The sequence below is a fragment of the Apium graveolens genome, chromosome 10 (assembly GCF_009905375.1).
Source record: "Apium graveolens cultivar Ventura chromosome 10, ASM990537v1, whole genome shotgun sequence".
Taxonomy (NCBI): domain Eukaryota; kingdom Viridiplantae; phylum Streptophyta; class Magnoliopsida; order Apiales; family Apiaceae; genus Apium; species Apium graveolens.
Window position 1 is genome coordinate 37,044,046 of NC_133656.1, and position 24,351 is coordinate 37,068,396.

Sequence of the window (24,351 nt, forward strand, 5' to 3'; positions counted from 1 at the left end):
TATCTGGCCTTGTATTATTTGCAAGATACATAAGCGCACCAATCGCGCCTAGATATGGGATTTCAGGACCAAGAACATCTTTATCATCTTCTCGTGGTCGAAATGGATCTTTATCAGGCTCTAAAGATCTAACCACAATTGGAGTTTTCAATGGATGAGATTTTTCCATGTAAAATCTGTTCAAAACCTTTTCTGTATATGTGGTTTGGTGGAGGAAAATTCCTGTTGACAAGTGCTCGACTTGTATCCCAAGACAATATTTTGTCTTTCCAAGATCTTTCATTTCAAACTCTGTCTTTAGGTATATGACAACATCATTAACCTCTGTAGATGTTCCTACAAAATTTAAATCATCCACATATACAGCAATAATCACAAAACCAGATTGTGATTTTTTGATAGTTGAAGTTTAATGGAGTATATATGACGAGGTTTCTTGAAATCATCCATTTTTAACTCTTCTGGGATTTTCATAAAAATTTCACTATCGATTGAACCATATAGGTATGCAGTAACGACGTCCATAAGACGTGTTTCCAAATTTTCTTTAGATGCCATACCTAATATAAAACGAAAAGTAATTCCATCCATCACTGGCGAGTATGTCTCTTGATAATCAATGTCAGGCCTTTGAGAAAACCCTTGTGCTACAAGTCGGGCTTTATATCTCATAATTTCATTCTTTTCATTTCGTTTTCTTATGAATACCCATTTATTCCCAACAGGGTTTACACCAATTGGTGTTTGGACAACAGGCCCAAATACTTCTCTTTTACGCAATGAATTTAATTCTGTTTGGATTGCGTCTTTCCATTTTGGCCAGTCTTTTCTTTGACGGCATTCATCCACACTTTGTGGTTCAGGATCAAAATTTATGTCTACATCCAATGCTGCGGAATACACAAATACATCATCAATTATGGCTTTACTTCGATCCCATAATTTCATATCATGCACATAATTTATTGAAATTTCATGATTGTTTAATCTTGTATCTTCAGAGGATGGAATCTCTTCAGGAGATAATACCACTTCAGGGGTATTTGCTTCTTCTGGAGCATGTGCCACTTCAGGGATAATTTTTTTTATTTTTCTTTTTCGTGGTGCAACATCTTTTGCACGGAGCGGTCTACAACGCTTTAGGCGTGGCTTTGATTGTGTAACCAATTCTTTAGTATTTGATTTTTGAATTGGTATATCTATTCTGGCTGGAGTATTTACTGCAGGTATATGAGATTTAGTTATATTTCTAGAATCGTTAAATGCGTCAGGCATTTGGTTTGCAATATTTTGCATATGGATAATTCTTTTAATTTCAAGTTCGCATTGACCGGTACGTGGATCTAGAAAATATAGTCCTGTTGCATTCCATGATAGGTCAGGATTAACTTTATTCGAATGTTTATCTCCCCCTAAGGGAGGAAACATAGACTCGTCAAAATGACAATCTGCATATCTTGCGGTAAATAAATCTCCAGTTAGAGGTTCCAGATATCTAATTATAGATGTGGAATCAAAACCAACGTAGATACCTATTCTTCTTTGAGCTCCCATCTTCGATCTTTGTGGTGGAGCAATCGGTACATATACAGCACATCCAAAAATTTTGAAGTGAGAAATATTAGGAACTTGACCAAGTACCAGTTGTAGCGGAGAATGTTGGTTGTAGGAAGTTGGTCTAATCCTAATAATATTAGCGGCATGAAGTATTGCGTGACCCCAAATAGATGTAGGTAATTTTGCTTTCAACAACAGCGGTCTTGCAATAAGTTGGAGTCTTTTGATAAAAGACTCGGCTAACCCATTTTGTGTATGTACATGAGGAACTGGGTGTTCAACTGAGATTCCTACAGACATGCAATAGTCGACAAAAGTTGCAGATGTGAATTCGCCGGCATTATCTAAACGAATTGACTTGATGCAATGATCTGGGAATTGAGCTCGTAATTTGATTATTTGGGCAAGTAATTTTGCAAAAGCATCATTACGAGTTGAGAGAAGACAAACATGAGACCATCTAGTTGATGCATCAATTAATACCATGAAGTACCTAAATGCGCCAAATGATGGGTGTATAGGTCCACATATGTCGCCTTGGATCCTTTCTAGAAAAGTTGGGCTTTCAAGCTGAACTTTAGTAGGGGATGGTCGAGTGATCAATTTTCCTAAAGAACATGCTGAACATGGGAGGTCATTGTTGGAAAGAACTTTAAAATCTTTAAGAGGATGGCCAGTAGAATTCTCTATAATACGACGCATTATAGAGACGCCAGGATGACCTAATATTTCATGCCAAAGAGTAAAAGATTTTGGATCTATGAGTTTGGAAGCAATGACATTGTGTGACTCAATAGTTCTAATATTCATCCTGAGGAAAGTGAGTGAAACTTTTATAAGATTTTCTTGTTGCTAGGATTAGCGGAAGTAATAAGAAGATATTCTCTATCAGCCTCAGAGGTAGTTTCGATGTGAAAATCATTGAGTCGAATATCTTTAAAACTAAGAAGATTTCTAGTAGACTTACTAGAATATAATGCATTTGAAATGTGTATGTGGGTACCGTTAGGTAGGACGAAACTAGCTTTTCCAAAACCTTCGATTATATTAGATACGTCGGAAATCGTTCCGACTTGAGCTTTGGTTTTGGTTATTTGGGTAAAATACTTTTGGTTTTGTAGAATCGTATGAGTTGTACCACAATCAGCAATGCATATATCTTCAGAATCCATTCTGTATATAATTAAGAAACATAATTTATTTGATAAGAACATAACACACTACATAGTTCAAACAAAATAAAGCACACAATACACACTACTAATCTTCAGCCTCCCATATGGGAGTTTCGTTAGGTTCATTCGGACCATTAATGCTTATTCCTCCAGTTGTGATTCTCGAGAAATCATCTATGTTATTGTTGGCGAAATTTGTTTCTACCATTTTCTCTTTTGATTTTTGAGAAGATTGGTACAACTTAACAAGATGATCTCGGGTATGACAATTACGTGTCCAGTGCCCATTCATGCCGCACCTATAGCAAACATTTTCAGTTTTTCCTCCTCTTGATGCCTTTCTTTTACTCTGTGATTCAAATTGCCACTTTCGGTGACCAGAGTTGTTATATGATCGAAAATGCCCGTGGCTCCGACCTTGTCCACGGTACCGCCCTTGGCCCCGTCCACCTCTATACCCTCTTCCACGTACATTCTGCTGGAATGACATGTTATTTACTTCAGGTAATGGGGCAGATCCTGTTGGACGGGATTGATGATTCTTAATCACCAATTCATGATTCTGTTCAGCAACGAGGAGAGTTGATAGAAGATCCCTGAATTTAGTGAATTTGCGCTCCCTGTACATCTCTGCTAAGTTGATATTGTTGGGGTGAAAAGTTGATAGTGTTTTATCGATTTTTCTTTTTTTCGTAACTTTCTCACCGCACATAATAAGCCTAGAACTTATTTTGAATAAAGCAGAGCTATATGCTCGGACACTCTTAAAATCCTGAAGTCTTAATTAGCCCAATCATTTTCAGCTGCAGGTAGATAAACTAGTTTCTGGTAATCGAACCTATCCTTTAGATTTTCCCATAAAATAAAAGGATCCTCGACTTCTAAGTACTCAGATTTTAAATCTTCATGCATGTGGTATCGGAGAAAAATTATGGAGGTAAAGTTTTCTTCAGCCGTGGATTTATTTTCTGCCTTTATTGTATCGATTAATTTTTTGAACCCAAGTGCAACTTTACATCTTGTACCCATGATAAATAATTATCGCCAGAATTGTCCAAGAAAACGAACGACAAGCTTGTAATATTTGTCATACTAAATCTGAATTAACACGAAAATTATTAAATTTTAATTCATCAATGTAAATATTACATAAATCCTACTTAATCGGGTGCGTTAACAAGTATGCAATAATCGTATATATCATTATTATCGTTGATAATATAAACAAATCTATATATAAAATGACAAATGGATTTTCACCCGCCATACGGACGTCTGCGTATGCAGGTTATCTCCGATCAATAAAAGTGGACAATCCTTCTCAGTTTCGGCAGGGCTTCGTGCTGATAACGTGTTGTAAAATACTAACTATATTATAACAATAGCTGGATTAAATGAAAGGGTTGAAGAGCTGATAAAAGAAGAATGCAAGCAGATGAGAGGAATGTTGATGCTCGGAGGTGTATTTTTATTCATCACAAACGAAGCTATTTATAGCCAAAACAAGAGACAAGGAAATTAAATGCAATGTGAAGATTTCCAAGTCTAAGCCTAGCCTTACTATTTAATCTTTGACAATAACAATCAATTTACAACAAATACAATATGTATATGCTTTTTTATTTCTGTATATATTAAAAAACTCGAATAGGTTAAACCAAACTGCCATTTCTTGGCGCAGGACGTAACACAAATTTCGAACTTGTTATGAGTGTGCTGTAGAGGGGGCAGTTTTAAAACAAAGTGCTATGTTGGTCATTTAAAATTTTATGTGTGCCAAATGGGACGGATACTCCCATTTTATAAACAGGGAATATCAATTGAATCACTGAAGTTATGTATATGATATCTTGCTGATTCATCTTAAATCCTGAAAATTAGACTTTTAATGAGGGGTGGTGTGAAAGGCCCAAGACCCGGGCTTTCCCAAACACCTCAAGGTTTTGGGAGAGTTGATAATTTTATAATATATTTTTTGGGCACAATAGGGAAAGTATATACATATGTGTCTCCTTCCACACATATTTATTTTTGTGAAAAAAGAAAGAAATTAAAGTAGACCTTGATAAATTAATAATTAATTATCAACTTCCATAAATATATACTTTTTCTTGGTCCGAACATAAGAGACATTGTATTTTTAAGCTCGATAAACTTATAAGTGTTTTCTATCTATAGAGGTTTTATAGAGGTTTTACTACATTGGCGAAGGATTTTTAAGCTCTAACACGATTCTTGTTTTCTGATGCGAGAAGATTATCCGATGTACTAAAGGCATGTGCAATGGACATTGATGTTTCCCGAATGAATGGAGGTGACATGGCTTTTGTTGGTGAAAAAGGAGTCAACTTGTCAGGTGGGCAGAAAGCTCGTTTAGCTCTGGCCAGGTAAAAGCACTTCTGTACTTTACAATGTAAATAAAAATAAAAAGGAGCTATATGAATCACTTTGAATTTGTATACTGTTGTGTGTAATGCAGAGCTATTTATCATGGCCCCGACATATTTCTGCTCGATGACGTCCTTAGTGCAGTTGACGCAGAAGTTGCACAGTGGATATTATCTAATGCAATTCTTGGTCCACTAATGAACCAGAAGACACGTATTCTTTGTACCCACAATTTACAGGTGTTGGATCCCCCAAAAACTTATTATGTTAATTTTGTCCAAACGGCATGGTCACTGGTTGCTGCACAAACATCCAATCTCTCTGTTTCATTAGTAAAATTTACTTGATATTCACATAAGTTATCAAGCAAGTGAGTAGAACGGTTTCTAATGTGAAATTTAATGTGTATCTCATCGGCCAACCTCTGTATTGTGTTTAATAGATTCTTTAATCACAATATTATGATGCATTGCTGAAATAGAATATAAACAACAAAAAACTGACAATGGTGTGCTAATTTCTGTTGGTGCTTTTGTATTGGTTCCTGATAAAGTTAGGTTCAGTGGGGAAAAAGATGTTGGTAGGGGTATTTAATTGTGTTGATAACATTCCAATGATAGGGCAGATCTCTCGCTCTCCTTGAAACTCATTTCTTCATTTCATCCGGCTGTTCTCCTCGCCTTGAGAAATGAGTATTGATGATCGAAACGTTGATTGTTTCTCGTTTATGTTTGTTGTTTGCTTTTGATTTCTTATTTAATCGTTAAATCCGGTCAAATTTCGTAAAAACATGGTATTAGAGCTAGCGTTTTGGATTTGAATTCAATATCTGGAACAAGTAATCTTAGATAGTGACTCTGGTTGATTGAGTTCTGCTGGAGAACAGTTTCACATAAATATTTTAATGCGATGTTTCCTTATTGAAATTTCATTTTGTAAGTTGCCATTAAATGACTCCTTCAGAAGTTGGTACTTTGTGATTTAGGAGGGAGTTCTTTCACCCCTTCCCCCCAAAAGAGGCGATTTGTATGGAGTAAACACTGTCGCCTTGTTGTGAATCTAAAAATTCTGCTGCATATATAGATGTGATTTTGTTTGTGTGGGTGGTGTAGGAGGGTGTGAGGACCTAACATTATCAGACTGCTTTTTGTAATACAGATGGGCACATTTTATCGAAGTGTCTGCATCCCTTCCTTGTTAGATTACAGATACTATCCGGTATGCTTAGTTTGTTACGAGTTTTAGTATGTCAGCAGAGTTACCAACATTTAATCTTGGTGTATTAGCATTACTCGTTTAGTGTTGTGCTTTTTTATTGTGGATGGCACACAAGGCAGCTCTCTAAGTTACTGAATAAATTTTGTGTCTTGGCGAGTTCAACAGTTACCAGTTTACTGGTTGCACACATAGTAATTAGGCACAAAACAGTATTTAATTAGAGTAAGTTGTTGCTTGGGACATATTACCTCAGTTGGACTAGGTAATCTGTATAGATAAAGTTTCATCATGTTTCAAGGTTTCTTTTGGTCAACTGTTTTTAAGGTGGACTTGAAAGGCGAGGTAATTTGAGTTTCCACGAAGTGAGCTTTAAATTTGTTTGAGTTTTCAATTTGAAGGAATGAAATTATATTTGCGGTCTCTTGTTTCTTACACCACGGTACGCTGAGTTAAGCTCTGAGATACTTGGGATAGATGAGGATTGTTGGAATTCTTTTTTTAATTCCTTGGTCGTTTTCAAGTGTTAAAGCCCAACTAAGTTAGATTTTGTGTGTGTGTGTCTAGATGATATTAATGATAACCACTTTATGCAATTGTTATTATTGTTATTTATATTATAACCACATTTGAGTTTTGCAGGAGACATTGAGTGAGAGTGAGGGAACAAATGTAGTAGGTAGTCTATTTGAGTGTGTGGGTGAAATACCCACATTGTACACGAGTTGGTCACTTCACATACGTAAATTTACATTTATGACTGGCTGTTGCAAAAATTTGATCATACATGTTGTCTCTTATCCAATCCTTTTCTTGGTAAACTGAATCTTGAAATCATGCTTATGCTCTCCTCCTCAGGCAATATCGTCCGCAGATACCGTCGTTTTAATAGACAAAGGACGAGTAAGGTGGGTAGGAAGCCCATTACAGTCCTCCATTTCTTCATATATTCCACCCTGCTTGCGGGAAGACTTCATTATCTCTTTTAAAGATCAAAATCAAGATAATGATGTAGATGCACAAGAAAGTATACTTATGGAGAGTGACGATATTCATGTCTTGGAGGAAGCCCCTTACAGCCTTGAGGATGAACAGAGGAAAGAAGGAAGGGTTGAACCTGTCACCTACAAGTGAGTTGTATTTTTAATAGACCTGTATAGTAGCATTCTTGGTTCACGGATTGAAATAATTTTCTTGCGTGAGCTTATGTTTGTAATTTGATTCGTGTTTTGATTGAATATCAATCTTTTTATATCTACAGAAACTATGCAGTGTTCTGCGGTTGGTCTATTACAATCTTAACATGCCTCTCAGCTATATTTATGCAAGCTTCTCGTAATGGAAATGACCTGTGGCTTTCATACTGGGTAGATACAACTGGAGTTGATAAGGAAAAGTATCAAACATCCTTTTATTTGGTAGGTACTAGCTTCATACAAAACCAATAGCCAATATGTTACTTGTTACCCGTGGTGGACAGTGTAATAAAAGATATTGCAACCCATGGTTGTACACTTTTACTTATTCCTGATGCACAAGTGATTCAGAAATGGTTAAAAAGCTAACTCAGGAACCCGGAAAGCCTAAAATCGCTTGTTTTTCACAGTCATTACGTTGCATAAGCAGTCTCTAGGGTTAAAATTGTTGATACTTCAAACAAGTATACACAATCAAGTTGAATAGTAGTAGATTTTAAAAATATATCATCCTGTTAATAATAAAAAATTAGTTACTTGTAAAATTTTGGAAGACTTTATATCTCACCACACTTAGCCTAGAACTGTCTACGGCTCTACGCCACTGCCTTTTAGCTCCTCTTTCTCATATTGATCAAAGACTCCTAAAAGAGAACATGTGTGCTTGAAATGATATACAAATTTTCAGTGAGTAGATGTGTTGCTTCAAAATATGTAATTATGTTAGATTGTGATTGACCTTGCAGATTGTTTTATGCATATTCTGTGTGGTGAATTCCTTGTTGACATTAGTTCGAGCATTCTCATTTGCATTTGGTGGTCTGCGTGCTGCCGTGCAAGTGCATGACAGACTATTAAAGAATCTAGTAAATGCACCTGTGCAGTTCTTCGATCAGACTCCAAGCGGAAGAATACTTAACAGGTAGCACCAATTTTCTTAATATTATTCTATATCTACTTGAAAGTATATCTTCTGTTTGTTATATAGGTTGTCCTCCTATCTGTATACAATTGATGAATCTCTTCTTAGTATACATTCTGTTTGTTATATAGGCTGTCATCCGATCTCTATACAATTGATGAATCCCTTCCTTTCATCCTCAACATTCTTCTTGCAAATTTTGTTGGTCTACTAGGAATAGCTATTGTTCTCTCCTACGTGCAGGTAAATTTAAGACAATTCTTCTGTTTTGTTGATATTCTTGTTCAAAATACTTCATCTGCTTCAACTGATGTCTATATTGCAGGTCATGTTTTTACTTTTGTTAATGCCATTTTGGTGTATATACAACAAATTGCAGGTATTTCACAAATCAGTGTTTAAATCTGAATCAATATTCTATTAGTAGGTCTTCTATCAGCATTATAATTCATTGCTCCATCTTTTTTATCACTAGTAACAATATGATAAAGTTGATTATGTTGTTTAATAAGGTTGCTCTGGAGGATAGGATGTTTTTACTTCACTGCTCATCATATTCACATTGAATGCATCTCCTGTCATTAACTTCTTTGTTTGATTGGCCTTTTCCATATGAGCAAAGGGTTCTATGGTAAAAATGAACAGTGTACGTTCTAATACCAAGCATGCTTAGTTTGAAGAATGTAAAGAGGAACAATTTGAAATTGCATATTTCATTTCTAAGCATCATTTGAAAACAAAGAACCAAATTACTTGCTAGCATGTTCCATATCATTAAATGAAGCAGAAAATAATCTACATGTCAGTCAGTGAGATTGTATTGAGAGGCTATGAAGTTGCAGTTAAATAAAATGTTGTTCAGTTCTACTACAGGTCAACATCGAGGGAATTGAGAAGGCTAGATAGTGTGTCACGTTCCCCTATCTATGCCTCCTTTACTGAGATCCTGAATGGATCATCAACTATAAGGGCATTCAAAAATGAGGTAAGCAAATGCATTCTACTTACTATTGAAAATTGCCCAAGTTATTGTCAGTAAAACTGAACTGAACATTATAGCTTCAGGTTGCTTTTGTAAATATTAAGTCTGAGACTATTATTATAGTATTAGCATTGGTGGAATGACTGGTGTCAGTTGCCATTCAGGGAGCAGAGAGTGGCCATACTAATACTGTTTGACAGGATGTTTTCTTCTCCAGGTTTACTGAGAAAGTTATATTGTATCAGCGTACTTCTTATTCTGAGACTATAGCAAATTTGTGGCTTTCATTGCGTTTGCAGGTATATTGAGTCAACTTGTGAAGATACACTAGATAAAAGTTTCTTAAAATAAAAAGAGTTCTATGCATGAATTCTCAGAATCGCATTACTTGGTTCTTAAGATCTCATCTGGTAATATAATTATTTTGTCTTAGCTATTGGCAGCAGTTATTGTCTGTTTTGTTGCTGTGATGGCTGTTGTTGGATCTCATGGACATCTTCTTATTAGTTTTGGTAGCCCAGGAAAGGTAAATGTTTTTGTTTTTAGTCACTCTTACCACTTCACTTAGTTTTCAAAATCAATCTATTAACATAGCTACTCATTTGTCATCTGTAATTTACAATGGGTTCTGGTATACCCCCCTGTTTTATCAACAGGTAGGATTGGCGCTTTCTTATGCGGCTCCAATTGTGTCTCTATTAGGAAACTTCTTGACAAGCTTTACAGAAACAGAAAAGGAATTGGTTTCGGTGGAGAGGGTTCTTGAGGTATGGAGAACGAAGTTAATATCTTGTATTCTTTGGCTGTGATTAATTATGTTGATTCATTTATCCTTTTGTCCTAGTATATGGGTATAGCTCAAGAAAAACTGCATGGGTGCCAGATTCTAGATACAAATTGGCCGTTACATGGGAACGTTGAATTTCTGAATGTAACTCTTAAGTATATGCCTTCTTTACCTGCTGCATTAAGTGATATTACTTGTACTTTCACTGGGGGGACACAGGTCTGTTCATGAATGTATCTCTATTATTCTTCTTTTCTTGTCTCTGTTCCCAGTAAAAATACTCTTTACCATGAATTCCTACACACATCAATTAAACTAATCTTTTTTTGGGCTTTCTATTATCAGTTCTCTCAAAGATAGCATCTCATTTGTTTGTTATTGATCAGAATGGAATTGTTGGCAGAACAGGTGCTGGAAAGTCTAGCATTTTAAATGTGTTATTTCGCCTTAACCAACTCTCCGGAGGTCGTATTTTGGTCGATGGAGTAAATATTGCTAATATTTCATTAAGAGACCTTCGTTCCCATTTCTCTGTTGTTCCACAGACACCATTTCTTTTTGAAGGATCTTTAAGGTACATGACTAGGTGTTACTTGTTATCATACTTTCTGAAGAAGCATGTATAATTGAGCTTAAATCTGGAAATTAAATTGTCAACTCGCAGCTAGATGTTTTTTGTAATATAAGTTACCCTGATGATGATTCTTTAAAACAAATTTAGGGACAACCTAGATCCATTTGGGGTGAATGGTGACCTGAAAATTTGGGATTCCCTAGCCAAGTGCCAGGTTGAAGATGAAGTTAAAACTATGGGAGGACTTGACATGCATGTAAAAGAATCTGGAACTTCATTCTCTGTTGGGCAACGTCAGCTCCTATGCCTTGCACGTGCATTTCTCAAGTCGTCTAAGGTGATAATAGAAAATTGCTATGCATGATAGAGGATGAAACATGTAATTATGTACACACACGCACATAAACACAGTGGCGGAGCTATGATATCCTTTAATGCAGGGACACGAAGTTTGTCACAAATATCATAGAAATTATTAAGTTAAAATATATCGTCAAACCAATTATCTGAAGCCAGTACAATGTCTATTTTTAATATGTTTGATTTGAGTGATTGTTAGAAAATTTACATCAAAAACCTAACAAATAAAAAGTGAATTACTTATTTTTGTTTCAAAGCTTGTTTTATCCAATCTTTTTTACCTGAAACTCGAGAGTCGAATATGAATCACCTTTGGTAAAAAAAAAATTCTGCATGTATCCTTTCATTTTTATGCAAGACTAACTCAAAATACACAAATTTAAGGGTGGGATACCAGATATGCATACCTTAGAATTTAGGAAGCTCTTCCCTCCGCCTGCGTCAACGCAAAAGCACACACATACACCAACACATACCTGTAAGAGCACACCCGTCTACTTAAGCACGCACATGCATGCAGGAGGAGGTTAATTGAAATATTTATTATTTTAGGTACTGTGTTTGGATGAATGTACAGCCAATGTGGATACTTCAACGGCTTTAAAGCTGCAGAATGCCATAACTAGCGAATGCAGAGGCATTACAGTGATCACAATTGCTCACCGCATTCCCACAGTGTTGAACATGGATACTATTTTTATTCTTGATGACGGGTCACTGGTATGCTTATAATTTCCACAACCATATCTTTTTAGTTTTTTTTAATTAAGCTTTAGGTGGAATTAGCATAGGGACATAAAATTACGTTTCTTTTCTATTTAACAGTCTTTTCACAATTTTCCTCTGCACATCTATTCTTTCATAAAATCAGAAAAGCCTTAGCTGAACTTGATCAAGGAGTGAAAACAAATGAAGAATCGCCCTAAATCTGAGTGAAACTCTTAAACTTTCCTTGGTTAGAAGGGCGTAATTCCCATTAGTTCCTTCATCCCATTCTAAAATTAAAATTAGTATTCAAATCCTCCAACATGATGATGCATATTTGTGTTCCCATCTCTTTCATGAATTTTGATAGGTCCCGTGAGTGGGTAAGATAAACTAGAAGGGGGATTGAATAGCTTATCACTTTTTTTAAATTTTGAGCATAACTTTTTAAAACTTTCTTTTCTCTTCGTTTACTTACGCGACTTGAAACAATTAATTCAAGGGCAAGAAGTAAAGATATGAAAAGAATAATATGACACGTTCGATTTTATCCTAGTTCAAGGTGGCTAACTGCACAATCCACTATCTATCTCAGAGCGTTATACACACGTAACCTCCTTAAAATATAATAGCTAAATACAAAGTACAAGACTATCTCGGAGTGTAACAACCTATTCACCTCCTCAAGCGCTTGTACACCCTTTTGTAGACTATGTACTTCTCCTTCTTTGGGGGTCTTAGGGTCTTTCTTCTTCCTCACGGTGCAATGGCTACTAACTCCCGGTTAATACGCCTAATACTTGGGTCTTTGAACAAGGATCACCTCACTTCACCTCACTGCAAATAGTAGAATACAGGCTACGACAACACAAATATTAAATATTTGTATATTATGACGCTATTACGCGTTAATGTAATTTGGCGGTCCCCACGCTAATATGCGTTACATATTAAGTGCGTAAAATATAAACACTTAGGGGACTCTTCACACTAGGTACTCTTCACACACAAGTGAGCAAGACAAGTATCAAAACTTGTTTTCTTCGAAACGAAGTCTATTCATCCGAATAGAAATGTAAGAAGCCGAATGAAACTACTTGCTTGTTTTGTTCAAAAACAAGTTCTCTTTGTCTTGTTCCTTTAAGTCCTTGATAAATTAAACCAAGTATAGGTTATGGACTTATATATTCAAGACTACAAAATTATCTCAAGCACTTGGAATAAGGTTTAAGATTCGACAAAAACCAACCTTGGCTTGTATAATTTAATTTGGCCGAATGTATATATAAATGGCCGAATGGTTTCTTGAACTTGCTCTTTCAAGTTTAAGTGGTCTAGCTTGTTTAATCTTCGTAAGGTTAATTTAAAAACCAAGTAATGGATTGTAACAAGGTTTACCAAGTATAAACCTTTTTTGATTCCTAAAGAAGGTTAATTTAAAAACCAAGTAATGGATTATAACAAGGTTTACCAAGTATAAACCTTTTTTGATTCCTAAAGATCAAGTTTAAACCACTTAAGGTAAAAACGAGATATAAAAGATTATCTGAATCAAGAATAGTTTACGTAGTCCTTTCTTCGTTTCTTGAAGATAGGAAATATTAAGAGTGAAGATTTAATATCATTCACCACTTAAGTTTTGATAATGGTTCCGAAACACACTATACGAATAAATTCAAGAACAAGTATGTTTCTATACCAAAGCAAATGAAACTTGTTAATCGAGTGCGTAAATTGGTCGATCTACAAAGTATAAGCACAAACACACAAGAAAACAAGTAAATAACTAACGTATCACTCTTGACCTTACAAAGGCTCAAGTCCCTCAAATAATTGAGTGGACTACAAGAGATACGAGTTAGGATCGAAACCGAAAACACACAAAAATAGTCTCCGAAAAAGTCACCGGAAAATGGCCGGAATGGGGGCTTTAAAAACTGACTTTTCATGGCTCAAATGGAAACAAAGAAGCAGCAAACAAAGGGCTAGGGGCTGTCAGATGGTGTGGCCGAACGGTGTGTGTTTAGGTGAGAAGAAGTGATGAAAAACAAGCCATAATCGAGCTAGAACATGAAAAACAATTGGCTTAAACTCAAGAAACATTTTTGAAACTTTGGCTACTGGAAAGAGGGTGTTTTTAGAGTGTTTTTATCAGCATAACGTTGGCTCACCAAGGCTTAAAGAATGAGTGACCAAAGGAGGCTTTTTATAGCCAAAAAATGTGCACTTTTTGACTTAAAAAAATAAGCACAAGTTTTTCCAATGCAAAAGTGACTAAGGGATAAGGTTGACAACTCATATATAGCTGTCAAAGATTCAAATTTTCCGGGTTCAAAAAGTTTGGGTGTTTTTAACTTTTTCAAAAAGGTTAAAAACGAAACGGTGCGCTCAATGACGATCAGAATTGCGTTTTTCAACTAAAATTGAAAAATCATTCAAAAATTATAAAATTTTGGTGAGCTCCTAGAAATATTCCCATAAGATCATGGAAATTTTTTTACCTTGAAATTCATTGTCCTCTAATGACTTTCGCTCGACCGATAAATCAATTACGTCTCGATTTTGGGGGTCCTGAAAAAAGTCATCCAAAATTTACGAAATTAATCCAAATGGTAGAAGGAAAGATACGAAGGAAAAATGTTAGGTCACACACACTGTAGAGGGGGTGAATACAGTGAATAGTACACTCAAATCGAACTTTAAGAACTTAAGTAACAGAAAACAAACTTTATTGAAACAATAAACTCTGTTACAGTATGGAACTGTTACCTCTCAGTGATGAACAAATATCACGAGAGCTGCTAGGGTTACAATGAATAATCTTTTCTAATAATGATAACACTTATAGTGTAAACCCTATGTCTGTGTTTATATACTACACAGTTACAAGATAATCGCTAATTGATATGGAATATAATTCTGCTTCCTAAAATATATCAATCAGATATCTTTTCTTCCAAGTATTCCATTCTTCACGGAATTCCTTCTTCATTCATATCTCTTCTTATGTTTATCTCAATCTTCTTTCCTTTAATCAGCTACTGTCCTTATCTGATTGTCCTTCAGCACTTAAGTTCTGATATCTATCTTCTGATGATTATCTCCTGATAATATAAGTACTGATATCCTTAAGTCCTGACTTCCAGTATAAGTACTGATCAACAGTTAAGTACTGATTTATCCTGTTCACGTAAGATCTGAAAGCTAAACATAAAACATATTAGCCATGACATTATCAAATATATCTAACAATCTCCCCCAACTTGTAAATTAACAAAATATACAAGTTTAACAGATATTTGATGATGTCAAAAACATTAAGTACAAATGCATGAGAAATAGACTAGATAACTACAACTTACAGTCCTTAAAGTTTTTACCAATTTCAACTTCTGATAACAACTTCAATCTGTATAAATATCAGAATTTAAGCAGTTGTAGATCTTCGACTTGGCTTCTTCATTTTCTGAACTCTCTGATGTCAGGAGTTGTTCTGAGATAGTTCTTCAACAAACATTTCTCAGCATATCTTAGTTCATCAATCATTCTCCTTTTAACACCTTTAAGCTCTGCAGTATCTTCACCAGTTTGAAAGATTGCAGCTCTGAGATCATTAATCTTTGTTTTTCTTAACTCCTGATCTAGTCTTATGACATAAGCTTTGTCTGACTCAAGATTGAATTCAAGTCCCTTAATACCAAGATACGTTCTGATCTGTGCAGTATTAGGCTTCATATAAACAATATCATCATTGTGATCTCTGTACTTTGGAACATATCTGCTGTCAGACTTAACAGAATAAAGCCTTTTCTGTCTCTGAATCTGTTCTTTTAAGTAGTTTGCAGCAGTCTCTGTTATTCTGTCATCCACTTGAAGTAAGAAAAGTACATGCTCCAATTCTTCAAAATACTTCAAAGGAATGGCATTTTGTCTTATATGATAAACCCTACCATCTGTCATGAAATACAACATGATGTATTCTTTCAAGTAGGTATGGTAAACCATCTGTACAGATTCCAGTTGATTCAATCTCTCAGGAGTTGATCCAATACCTGGTTCACTCAAGGAAGTTGGATCATTGGTAGTGTTGTGTACTCTTCTTTCATCAGCACTTCCCAATCCAGTTTTATCTCTAGCTTCCTTTCCAGTAACTACTCTTGCTTCAAAACCACTTGCAGTAGTCTTCAAAGATTGAGTCTGTTTTGCTTTAGTGAATCCTGGTAGGAGTGTCTTTGATCTATTTTCTGATATCAAGTTAACTTGAGCACTGTCAGAGGTTACTTGCTTCTTCTGAATATCAGAACTTACAATTTCTTGACTCTGAACAACTTGAGCCATGTCAGAGGTTGTTTTAAGATCTTTTCTTGTAGTCAGAGCAAGATCATCTTTTCCATCAGTAATTTCTTCTTCCTCAGGAGGTACATAAGGCTTGATAGGTTCACCAACCTTTTCTTTACCCTTGGATCTTGGATCTATCTGTGGTTGTGATCTAGCCAAAGTTGCTTCAGTATGTGTCCTTTCTTTGATCACAATACCTTTAGGTTTTGGAAGTAACTTTTTACCAGAAGCTTCAGATTTAGATGTGATTTTCTCTGATTTAAGTCTGGCTTCTTCTTCCTTTAAACTTTCCAAGTCCATCCCTGGATTTTCTTGAAGAAATAACTGTCTTGACATTTCCTCATCAAGATCTAGAAGTTCATCAGAACTTATCCTTTTACCAGCAGCAGAACTTATTCTTTTCCCAGTATCAGAACTTGTTCTGTGACTAGCTTGTCTTGATGTAAACTTTCTATCTTGACTATGACCACTACCCATTCCAGAGGTTCCTTGGTCATCTTTTCCATCATCCTTTCCTTGCAGTGTCTTGTTGGTTGTGCATTTGGACTTAATTACCTTCTCCCCCTTTTTGGCATCAGCAGGTAATAAAATAGAGAGAAGTAGTTCCACTGAGGTCTGAATTTCAGTAAGTTGCGATTGCTGAGAAGCTTGATTTGTCAGAATTTGATCAATCTGAGCTTGTTGTTTCTCTTGAGTTTTCTCAATATAAGCAACCCTGTCAATGGTAGGTTGGAAGAACTTTTTCTTATCAATTTTCCAAACTTGTTCCTGTTTGATAAAGTTCTCCTGAATCTTGTGTAGCTCTGCATGAGTATTGGAATGAAGACCTTGTAGATGTTTAGTACTCAACGCAGTGACTCTAAGCTGGGTTTTAAAATCATCAGAATTTAACGTTTCATCAGCTTTAGTCAAGTGCTCAGCAAGATGTAAAGCATTTGGAACACATGAAACTGAGTTCCATTCCTTAGTCCACTCCTGACCTGCAGGAGTTTCACTCCAAAGCACTGGTGCATCCCTGATAACAAACTCCTTTACCAGTTCAGACTTAGGAAGAGTCGGTGGAGGAGTATGTCCTGAAGGACCTGCTTCATCAGCATCTACAGTTGTAGCAGCTTCACCAGTATCTCCAACATTTGCAGCATCAGAACTTAAAGAATCAGTATCTTCTGATAAGACAACAGTGTGAGTAGCAATGGAGGCTTCAGCATCCTCTAATTGCTGATCTGAGACTAAGTTCTGATCAACAGCCATATCCTGATGCTCACCTAAAATCTAATCATCAACATCTTGATGCAGAGAAGGTGTTGTTGATAACTCTGGAGTTTGAACAGCATCAGTAACAGGTGTTGTGGAAGGATTATTTGTTGTTGGAGCTTCTAAGAAAAGAATTGCAGGCACAACCAAGTTCTGAATATCAATTTCAGCACTTGTGTCTGGATCAACAAGAGATACAGATGGGGAGTTAGCCTTGTCAGATACAGCTTCCTGAGATGGAGTGGATGGAGAAGAAGTGACTGGAGCAAATTCCTTGTCTTGTGAGATCAGAGATTCCTGATCCCCTTCCTTAGCTGCTTCCTCCTCATCGTCTGAAACTGGCCTTTGTGCCCTCTGTTTAATGTACTTCCTTGTTGATTTGGATTCCTTGGGAGTTTCAGGAACTATCATGCGTCTAAGCCTCTTGATAAGCCTAGAACCCCCAATTTCAGAATCCTTCTGAGAAGTTGCTTTCTCAGCTTCAATCACCACAGGTTCTGAAGAAGGAATCTGTTCCTCAGAATCTGATTCATCTCTCAAAGTAAATCTCCTCCTCTTTTGAGGTGTTTGAGGAACAGTTTTTGTTCTCTTTGGCTTAGAGGATGGAGACTTCACAGTAGGTGCTGAAGAAGAAGGTTGAGCAGTCTGTGAAGTGGAGAGATAGGATTTGAGATAAGTTCTGAGGGTAGGTTGAGTAGAATGAGAGGTAGGTACTGAGGTTGATGGATTTTGGATGGTTGGAGGTGGTTGGAAATCAGAGTAAACAGATCTATAGGTATCAGGATCAGCATTTACCAGGATCTGTTTTACAGACTTAGGAATCTGTAATTGTCTAACCATTTTCTTCTTAGTATCAGCATTTACCAGATCATTAAAGTACCTTTTTGCAACCTTAAAAGGTGGGGTTTGAGTGCTGACTAAATGAGGTTCATCAGTACAGTAAGTGTAAATAAGTTGACAGAATCTAGCAAAATAAACAACATCTCGATCCTCTGTCATCCTATCCCCAATAAAACCAATTATTCCAGTTGCAAAATCAAAATGAGTTTGATGGATAATAGCATACCCTATGTGCTGACTCAGAATTGGGATAGCATCAAAATTTGAACATTTGTTCCCAAAGGCTTTGGTGATGCAATCAAAGAAGAAACTCCATTCTCTTCTGATATTAGCCCGTTTCAAATGTCCAAGTTTCGTCAGACTCTTTTCATATCCCAATTCAGCCATTAACTCCCGAAGGGCTGAGTCCTCTGGAACTGAGAAAGTACAATCCTCTGGAAGATGTAAAGCCCTGCATACTGTACCAGGAGTGACTACAAAAGATGAATCACCCACTTGGAGGATAATACTGGGAGTTCCACGGTTACCACCATCATCAAAAACGCCAGTCCTCTAGAACCTCAGAACTTGTTGACTTGAAAATAATTCAGGCTGAGTTAAGGCGTACCCAACCTCACTATGTGCAAGAAGATCTTGCACAAAGTGCAATTCAGATGGAGTTTCAGCATGATCAAGAATTGTAGCATAGTTGTTTGGAACAAACTTAGCTCCATCAATGATTAAATCCTTTGGTGCCATGTGAAAAAATTGAGAATTAAGTATGCCTGATAGGTGTTTGATATAATATCTGTATGAAAACAACGGAAAAAGTAAAGTGAAGGAGAGTAAAAGTAAGAAGAGAGATAAAAGATGAAGAAATTAAAAAGATTACAGAAATCTTCTCTCTGCTGTACTTATACAAAAAAATATTACCGTTGGACACCTGTCAGACATGCAGTAATAACGGATAGTTAGAACATAATTTCTTAACTCGAAAAAGGAATGCCCATCTTAGTAAATACTCATACAAGTTCTGAGTTATGGACGTTAGAACTTAATCATCAGAACGTGTAACTTAGAACTTGTCCTCAGAATTTGTGCAATAATGACACAATGACTGTTTATCTAAAATAACATAGACCACCACAGAAATTTTCATCATTAAGATGGAGTGATTAGTGTGTGCATTAAGCTAAAAACAGACAAAGAGTAAAGTCTGATTCACTTCAGTACATCTTAGAAATAAGGCATAACTAAAATTTTGCTAAAGATCTGTCATTGTCCTGAAACCTACTGAAGAATGAGTTTATGCTTGAGTCCATCTCAACTGTTTTGTGCTAATTTTATGCATCTTTTGAAATTCTATTTTACAGTGGCTTCTCAGTGTAAGTGAGTCACGACTGTTTATCAGAATTTATGCTATTTTCAGAGTATTTCTCCAGTAATCATAGAGTGTGAAAAGTCACCAAGAAAATATTTTGCTTTTCTGATGCATATTTACTTAATACCAGCAATGCACTTGGGTCGTCCCTTCCACATTTTTACTCTAGATCTCAAAGGAGTACCTGATTTTAATCTTTGATCTTTTTGCTTTTTCTTTTGATAAGAGAGGTCTATCAGTACTTAGTACATTCAGCAGTTTTACTAGTATCAGAACTTAACAGATGAGTAGCATTATTCTAATTTGTGACTTAGTAATAAGATATATAAAGTGAACTTAACTAAGCTCAGTTATCAGAATTTGCTAGTGTCATAAGATTTCCACTGAAATAATTACTTCTTCCATGGAATCATTTGTTTATTGAAGACTACTAGGTCAGTATCTAGCACGGTTATCCTCATAGGATTGAATAGGTACTAGAACAGACATATCACTTATCAGAGTTTAGAAACATATATCAGACAACAGTCAGTACTTAAAGACATTTATCAATTAAGCACAGAATACACAATGAGATTAATTCTGTAAATACTGAACATAAAGTCTGATAACACAGAACAAGTCTAAGCAGATTTAGAGAAAGAACCTGAAACCATTCCAAGTTCATTTACCAATCTTGTAAAAGTAGCTTCACATAATGGTTTTGTGAAGATATCTGTCAACTGTTGATCTGTGGGAACAAAATGCAATTCCACTATACCTTCATCCACATGTTCCCTGATGAAGTGATACCTGATACTGATGTGCTTTGTCATTGAGTATTGAACTGGATTACCTGTCATAGTAATAGCACTTTGATTATCACAGTAAATAGAGATTTTGAAATATGTTAACCCATAATCCAGTAACTGATTCTTCATCCAAAGAATCTGTGCACAACAGCTTCCTGCAGCAATATACTCTGTTTCTGCAGTTGATGTGGAAATTGACTTTTGTTTCTTGCTGTACCAAGAAACCAATCTGCCTCCAAGAAATTGGCAGCTTCCACTTGTGCTTTTCCTGTCAATTTTGCAACCTGCAAAATCTGCATCTGAGTAACCTATTAGTTTAAAATCTGATTCTCTAGGATACAATAATCCCAGAGCAGCTGTCCCTTTAAGATACTTAAAGATTCTTTTTACAGCTGTTAAGTGAGGTTCTCTTGGATCTGCTTGAAATCTTGCACAAAGACAGGTAGCATACATGATATCAGGTCTACTGGCAGTTAGATAGAGTAGAGAGCCAATCATACCTCTGTAGTCAGTAATATCTACTGATTTACCGGTATCCTTATCCAGTTTTGTTGCAGTGGCCATTGGAGTGGATGCACTTGAACAATCTTGCATTCCAAATTTCTTTAGCAGGTTTCTGGTGTACTTGAAGGCCCAGAAAATAGCTAAGTTCCCCCATCATACTCATTTGATATCTTGACTGCATTAGTTTGGCAAACTTGTTGCAAAGTTTGTCATTTGTAGATCCAAAAATGATATCATCAACATAAATCTGGACCAGAAGTAAGTCCTTTCCATGGTTGAGGTAGAACAGTGTTTTGTCTATTGTCCCTCTGTTGAATCCACTGTTCAGAAGAAATTGAGCTAAAGTCTCATCCATGCTCTAGAAGCTTGCTTAAGTCCATAAAGTGCTTTGTCAAGTCTGTAGACATAGTCTGGATGTTTGGTATCTACAAAACCTGGAGGTTGTTCAACATATACCTCTTCCTCCAATTCTCCATTGAGAAAAGCACTTTTCACATCCATTTGAAAGACAGTAAACTTTTTATGAGCAACATAAGCCAAAAATATCCTTATAGCTTCTAACCTAGCAACTGGTGCAAATGTTTCATCATAATCAATTCCCTCCTATTGAGAATATCCTTTTGCAACCAGCCTTGCCTTATTCCTTGTAATTATGCCATCACTGTCAGTTTTGTTTCTGAATACCCACTTTGTACCAACAACAGATCTATTCTTTGGTCTTGGTACTAGGGTCCAGACTTTGTTTCTTTCAAATTCATTCAACTCTTCCTGCATTGCTTGCACCCAATCAGCATCTTGAAGAGCTTCTTCCACTTTCTTTGGCTCAGTCTGAGAGAGAAAAGAATTGTAAAGACACTCATTTGAAGTACCTGTTCTAGTTCTGACACCTGCATCAGGATTTCCAATTATCAAATCAGGTGTATGTGATTTTGTCCACTTCCTTGCAGATGGAAGGTTTTCTCTAGAACTGGATGCTCCCCCATGATCCATGCTATCTTCATTTTCATTTTCTGATGCTCCCCCTGAAACTATGCTCTCTGAGTTGGATTCTTCAGTATTTAGATTTTCAGCACTATCAGAATTTGGCTTATCAGAACTTGACGAATCAGAACTTGAAGAGCCAGATGCATGTTCTGATGTTTCTTGAGATGTGGTAGAATCTTGAATATGCTCCCCCTGCATAGGTGCATCTTTCTTTGACGTAGTCTCCACAGTTTCAATAACATCAGAGTTTAATCCATCAGAGTTTACAGTATCAGGACTTAGACTGTCAGGATTTTCTGTATCAGAATTTGAGTCTTCATTTTCAAATCTCAGCTGATCATGGTCAATGAAATCTTCAAGACCAGTAATCTTTTTGTCATCAAAAGAGACATTGATAGATTCCATGACCACTTTTGTTCTCAAATTATAGACTCTGAAGGCTTTTGTGGAAAGTGGATATCCAACAAAGATTCTTTCATCAGCTTTTAGATCAAACTTTGATAGCTGTTCAGGATGAGTCTTGAGAACAAAATACTTGCATCCAAATACATGAAAATATTTCAGATTTGGCTTCTTTTTCTTCACCATCTCATATGGTGTTTTTCCATGCTTGTTAATGAGTGTTGCATTTTGAGTAAAACAAGCAGTCTGCACAGCTTCAGCCCAGAAATAGGTTGGAAGTTTTGCTTCTTCAAGCATTGTACGTGCAGCTTCAATGAGAGTTCTATTCTTCCTTTCAACAACTCCATTTTGCTGTGGAGTTCCAGGAGCAGAAAATTCCTGCTTTATTCCTTGGCTTTTGCAGAACTCTTCCATTATCAAATTCTTGAACTCAGTGCCATTATCACTCCTTAAAATTTTCACAGAATCTTTGACCATTTTATCCAGCTGTTTGACATGATCAATCAAGATAGATGCAGTTTCACTTTTTGTGTGCAAGAAATACACCCATGTGTATCTGGTGAACTCATCCACTATGACCAACGCATACTTCTTCTTTGCAATAGACATGACATTTACTGGACCAAATAAATCAACATGTATAAGATGATAAGGCTCAAGAATTGATGAATCAGTCTTGCTCTTGAATGAAGATTTTCTTTGTTTGGCTTTCTGACATGAATCACAAAGACCATCAGGAGCAAATACTGTGTTTGGCAATCCTCTCACAAGATCTTTCTTGACCAGTTCATTTATATTGTTGAAATTTAAATGAGAGAGTTTCTTATGCCAATTCCAATTCTTCAATTGATGCTCTACTTAACAGACAGATTGCAGAGCCATCAGTACTTGTTGAAAGTTTAGCTTCATAAATGTTACCACGTCTGTATCCTTTCAGAACAACTTTGCCTTTAGATTTACTCACAACTTCACAGTGTTCTTCAAAGAAATCAACATGATAACCTCTGTCACAGATTTGACTTATACTCAGTAGGTTGTGTTTAAGTCCTGAGACCAGAGCTACTTGTTTAATTATGACATTTCCAAGATTGATATTGCCATATCCCAATGTTTTTTCAATGTTGCCATCTCCATAAGAAACACTTGGGCCAGCTTTCTCCACAATGTCTGATAGCAGGGCCTTATTTCCAGTCATATGTCCTGAACATCCACTGTCCAGAACTAGAATATTTTTCCCGTTGCCCTGCAATCACAAAGACCACTAATTATTAGTTTTAAGGACCCAGACTTGCTTGGATCCTTTGGCCTTATTAAGTTTGTTAACATTTGCAGCGGATTTAGCATCGGAGTTTATGTTAACATTTTTCTTATCAGAATTTACATTATCAGACTTTGAATCAGAATTTACACTAGAAGGAACAATGGAAACTTTCTTCAAAGAAGGTTTTATTTGATAATAATCATAGTACAAACTATGATATTCCTTACAAGTATAAATGGAATGCCATAAACTTCCACAATTAAAACAAGGATTTTGTGGTTTGTATCTAACAAACTGACTCTTAACTCCTGATTTTGAAGGTAAGGAGTTAATATTCTTATTTTTCCTGCAAAAAGAAGCCAGATGGTTAGAACTTCCACAGTTATGACATGTTTTCCTAGGAGCATCAGGAACAGGTTTATAATCATTGCTTTTATTCACACCTTCCTTTCCATTCCTATTTTTCCTAGGTGATTTTATCTTGTTTGCATTCTTGACATCTTTCAGCTTATGCTTAAGCTACTTCTTTGTCATTAAGCCTATGTTTACTTCAGCTGTCTTTTCCTGTTTTAGTTTGTCAGAAGATAATTCCTCTTTAACTTCTGATTTCTCATTATCAGACTTTACAGTTACAAACTTAACAGGTTTTAACTTTGGCTTTTGCTTAACAACAGGCTTAATTTCTTCAGTTCCTTTATCATTCTTATTCTCTCCATAACCTAAGCCCTCTTTCCAATTTTCACTACTTAGCAAATT

The 24,351-nt window shown here is 36.1% G+C and overlaps 1 protein-coding gene across 9 annotated transcripts in view; it reads left to right on the plus strand.

Moving 5' to 3' along the window:
• LOC141692978 (ABC transporter C family member 13) overlaps positions 1-24,351 on the plus strand; it is a 47,763-nt gene that overhangs the window by 18,904 nt on the left and 4,508 nt on the right. For 5 of the 9 annotated variants that reach the window (XM_074497950.1, XM_074497952.1, XM_074497951.1 and 2 more), the window contains exons 21-35: positions 4,988-5,119; positions 5,212-5,359; positions 7,194-7,465; positions 7,597-7,753; positions 8,278-8,453; positions 8,585-8,696; positions 8,779-8,832; positions 9,316-9,438; positions 9,636-9,734; positions 9,869-9,961; positions 10,092-10,202; positions 10,280-10,441; positions 10,609-10,796; positions 10,944-11,133; positions 11,709-11,876. In XM_074497950.1, coding sequence (XP_074354051.1) covers positions 4,988-5,119; positions 5,212-5,359; positions 7,194-7,465; positions 7,597-7,753; positions 8,278-8,453; positions 8,585-8,696; positions 8,779-8,832; positions 9,316-9,438; positions 9,636-9,734; positions 9,869-9,961; positions 10,092-10,202; positions 10,280-10,441; positions 10,609-10,796; positions 10,944-11,133; positions 11,709-11,876 — 2,185 coding nt within the window. Of the gene's footprint in view, positions 1-4,987; positions 5,120-5,211; positions 5,360-7,193; positions 7,466-7,596; positions 7,754-8,277; positions 8,454-8,584; positions 8,697-8,778; positions 8,833-9,315; positions 9,439-9,635; positions 9,735-9,868; positions 9,962-10,091; positions 10,203-10,279; positions 10,442-10,608; positions 10,797-10,943; positions 11,134-11,708; positions 11,877-24,351 lie in introns of those variants that run through there. The other 4 variants (XM_074497954.1, XM_074497955.1, XM_074497956.1 and 1 more) reach the window with 4 other exon arrangements.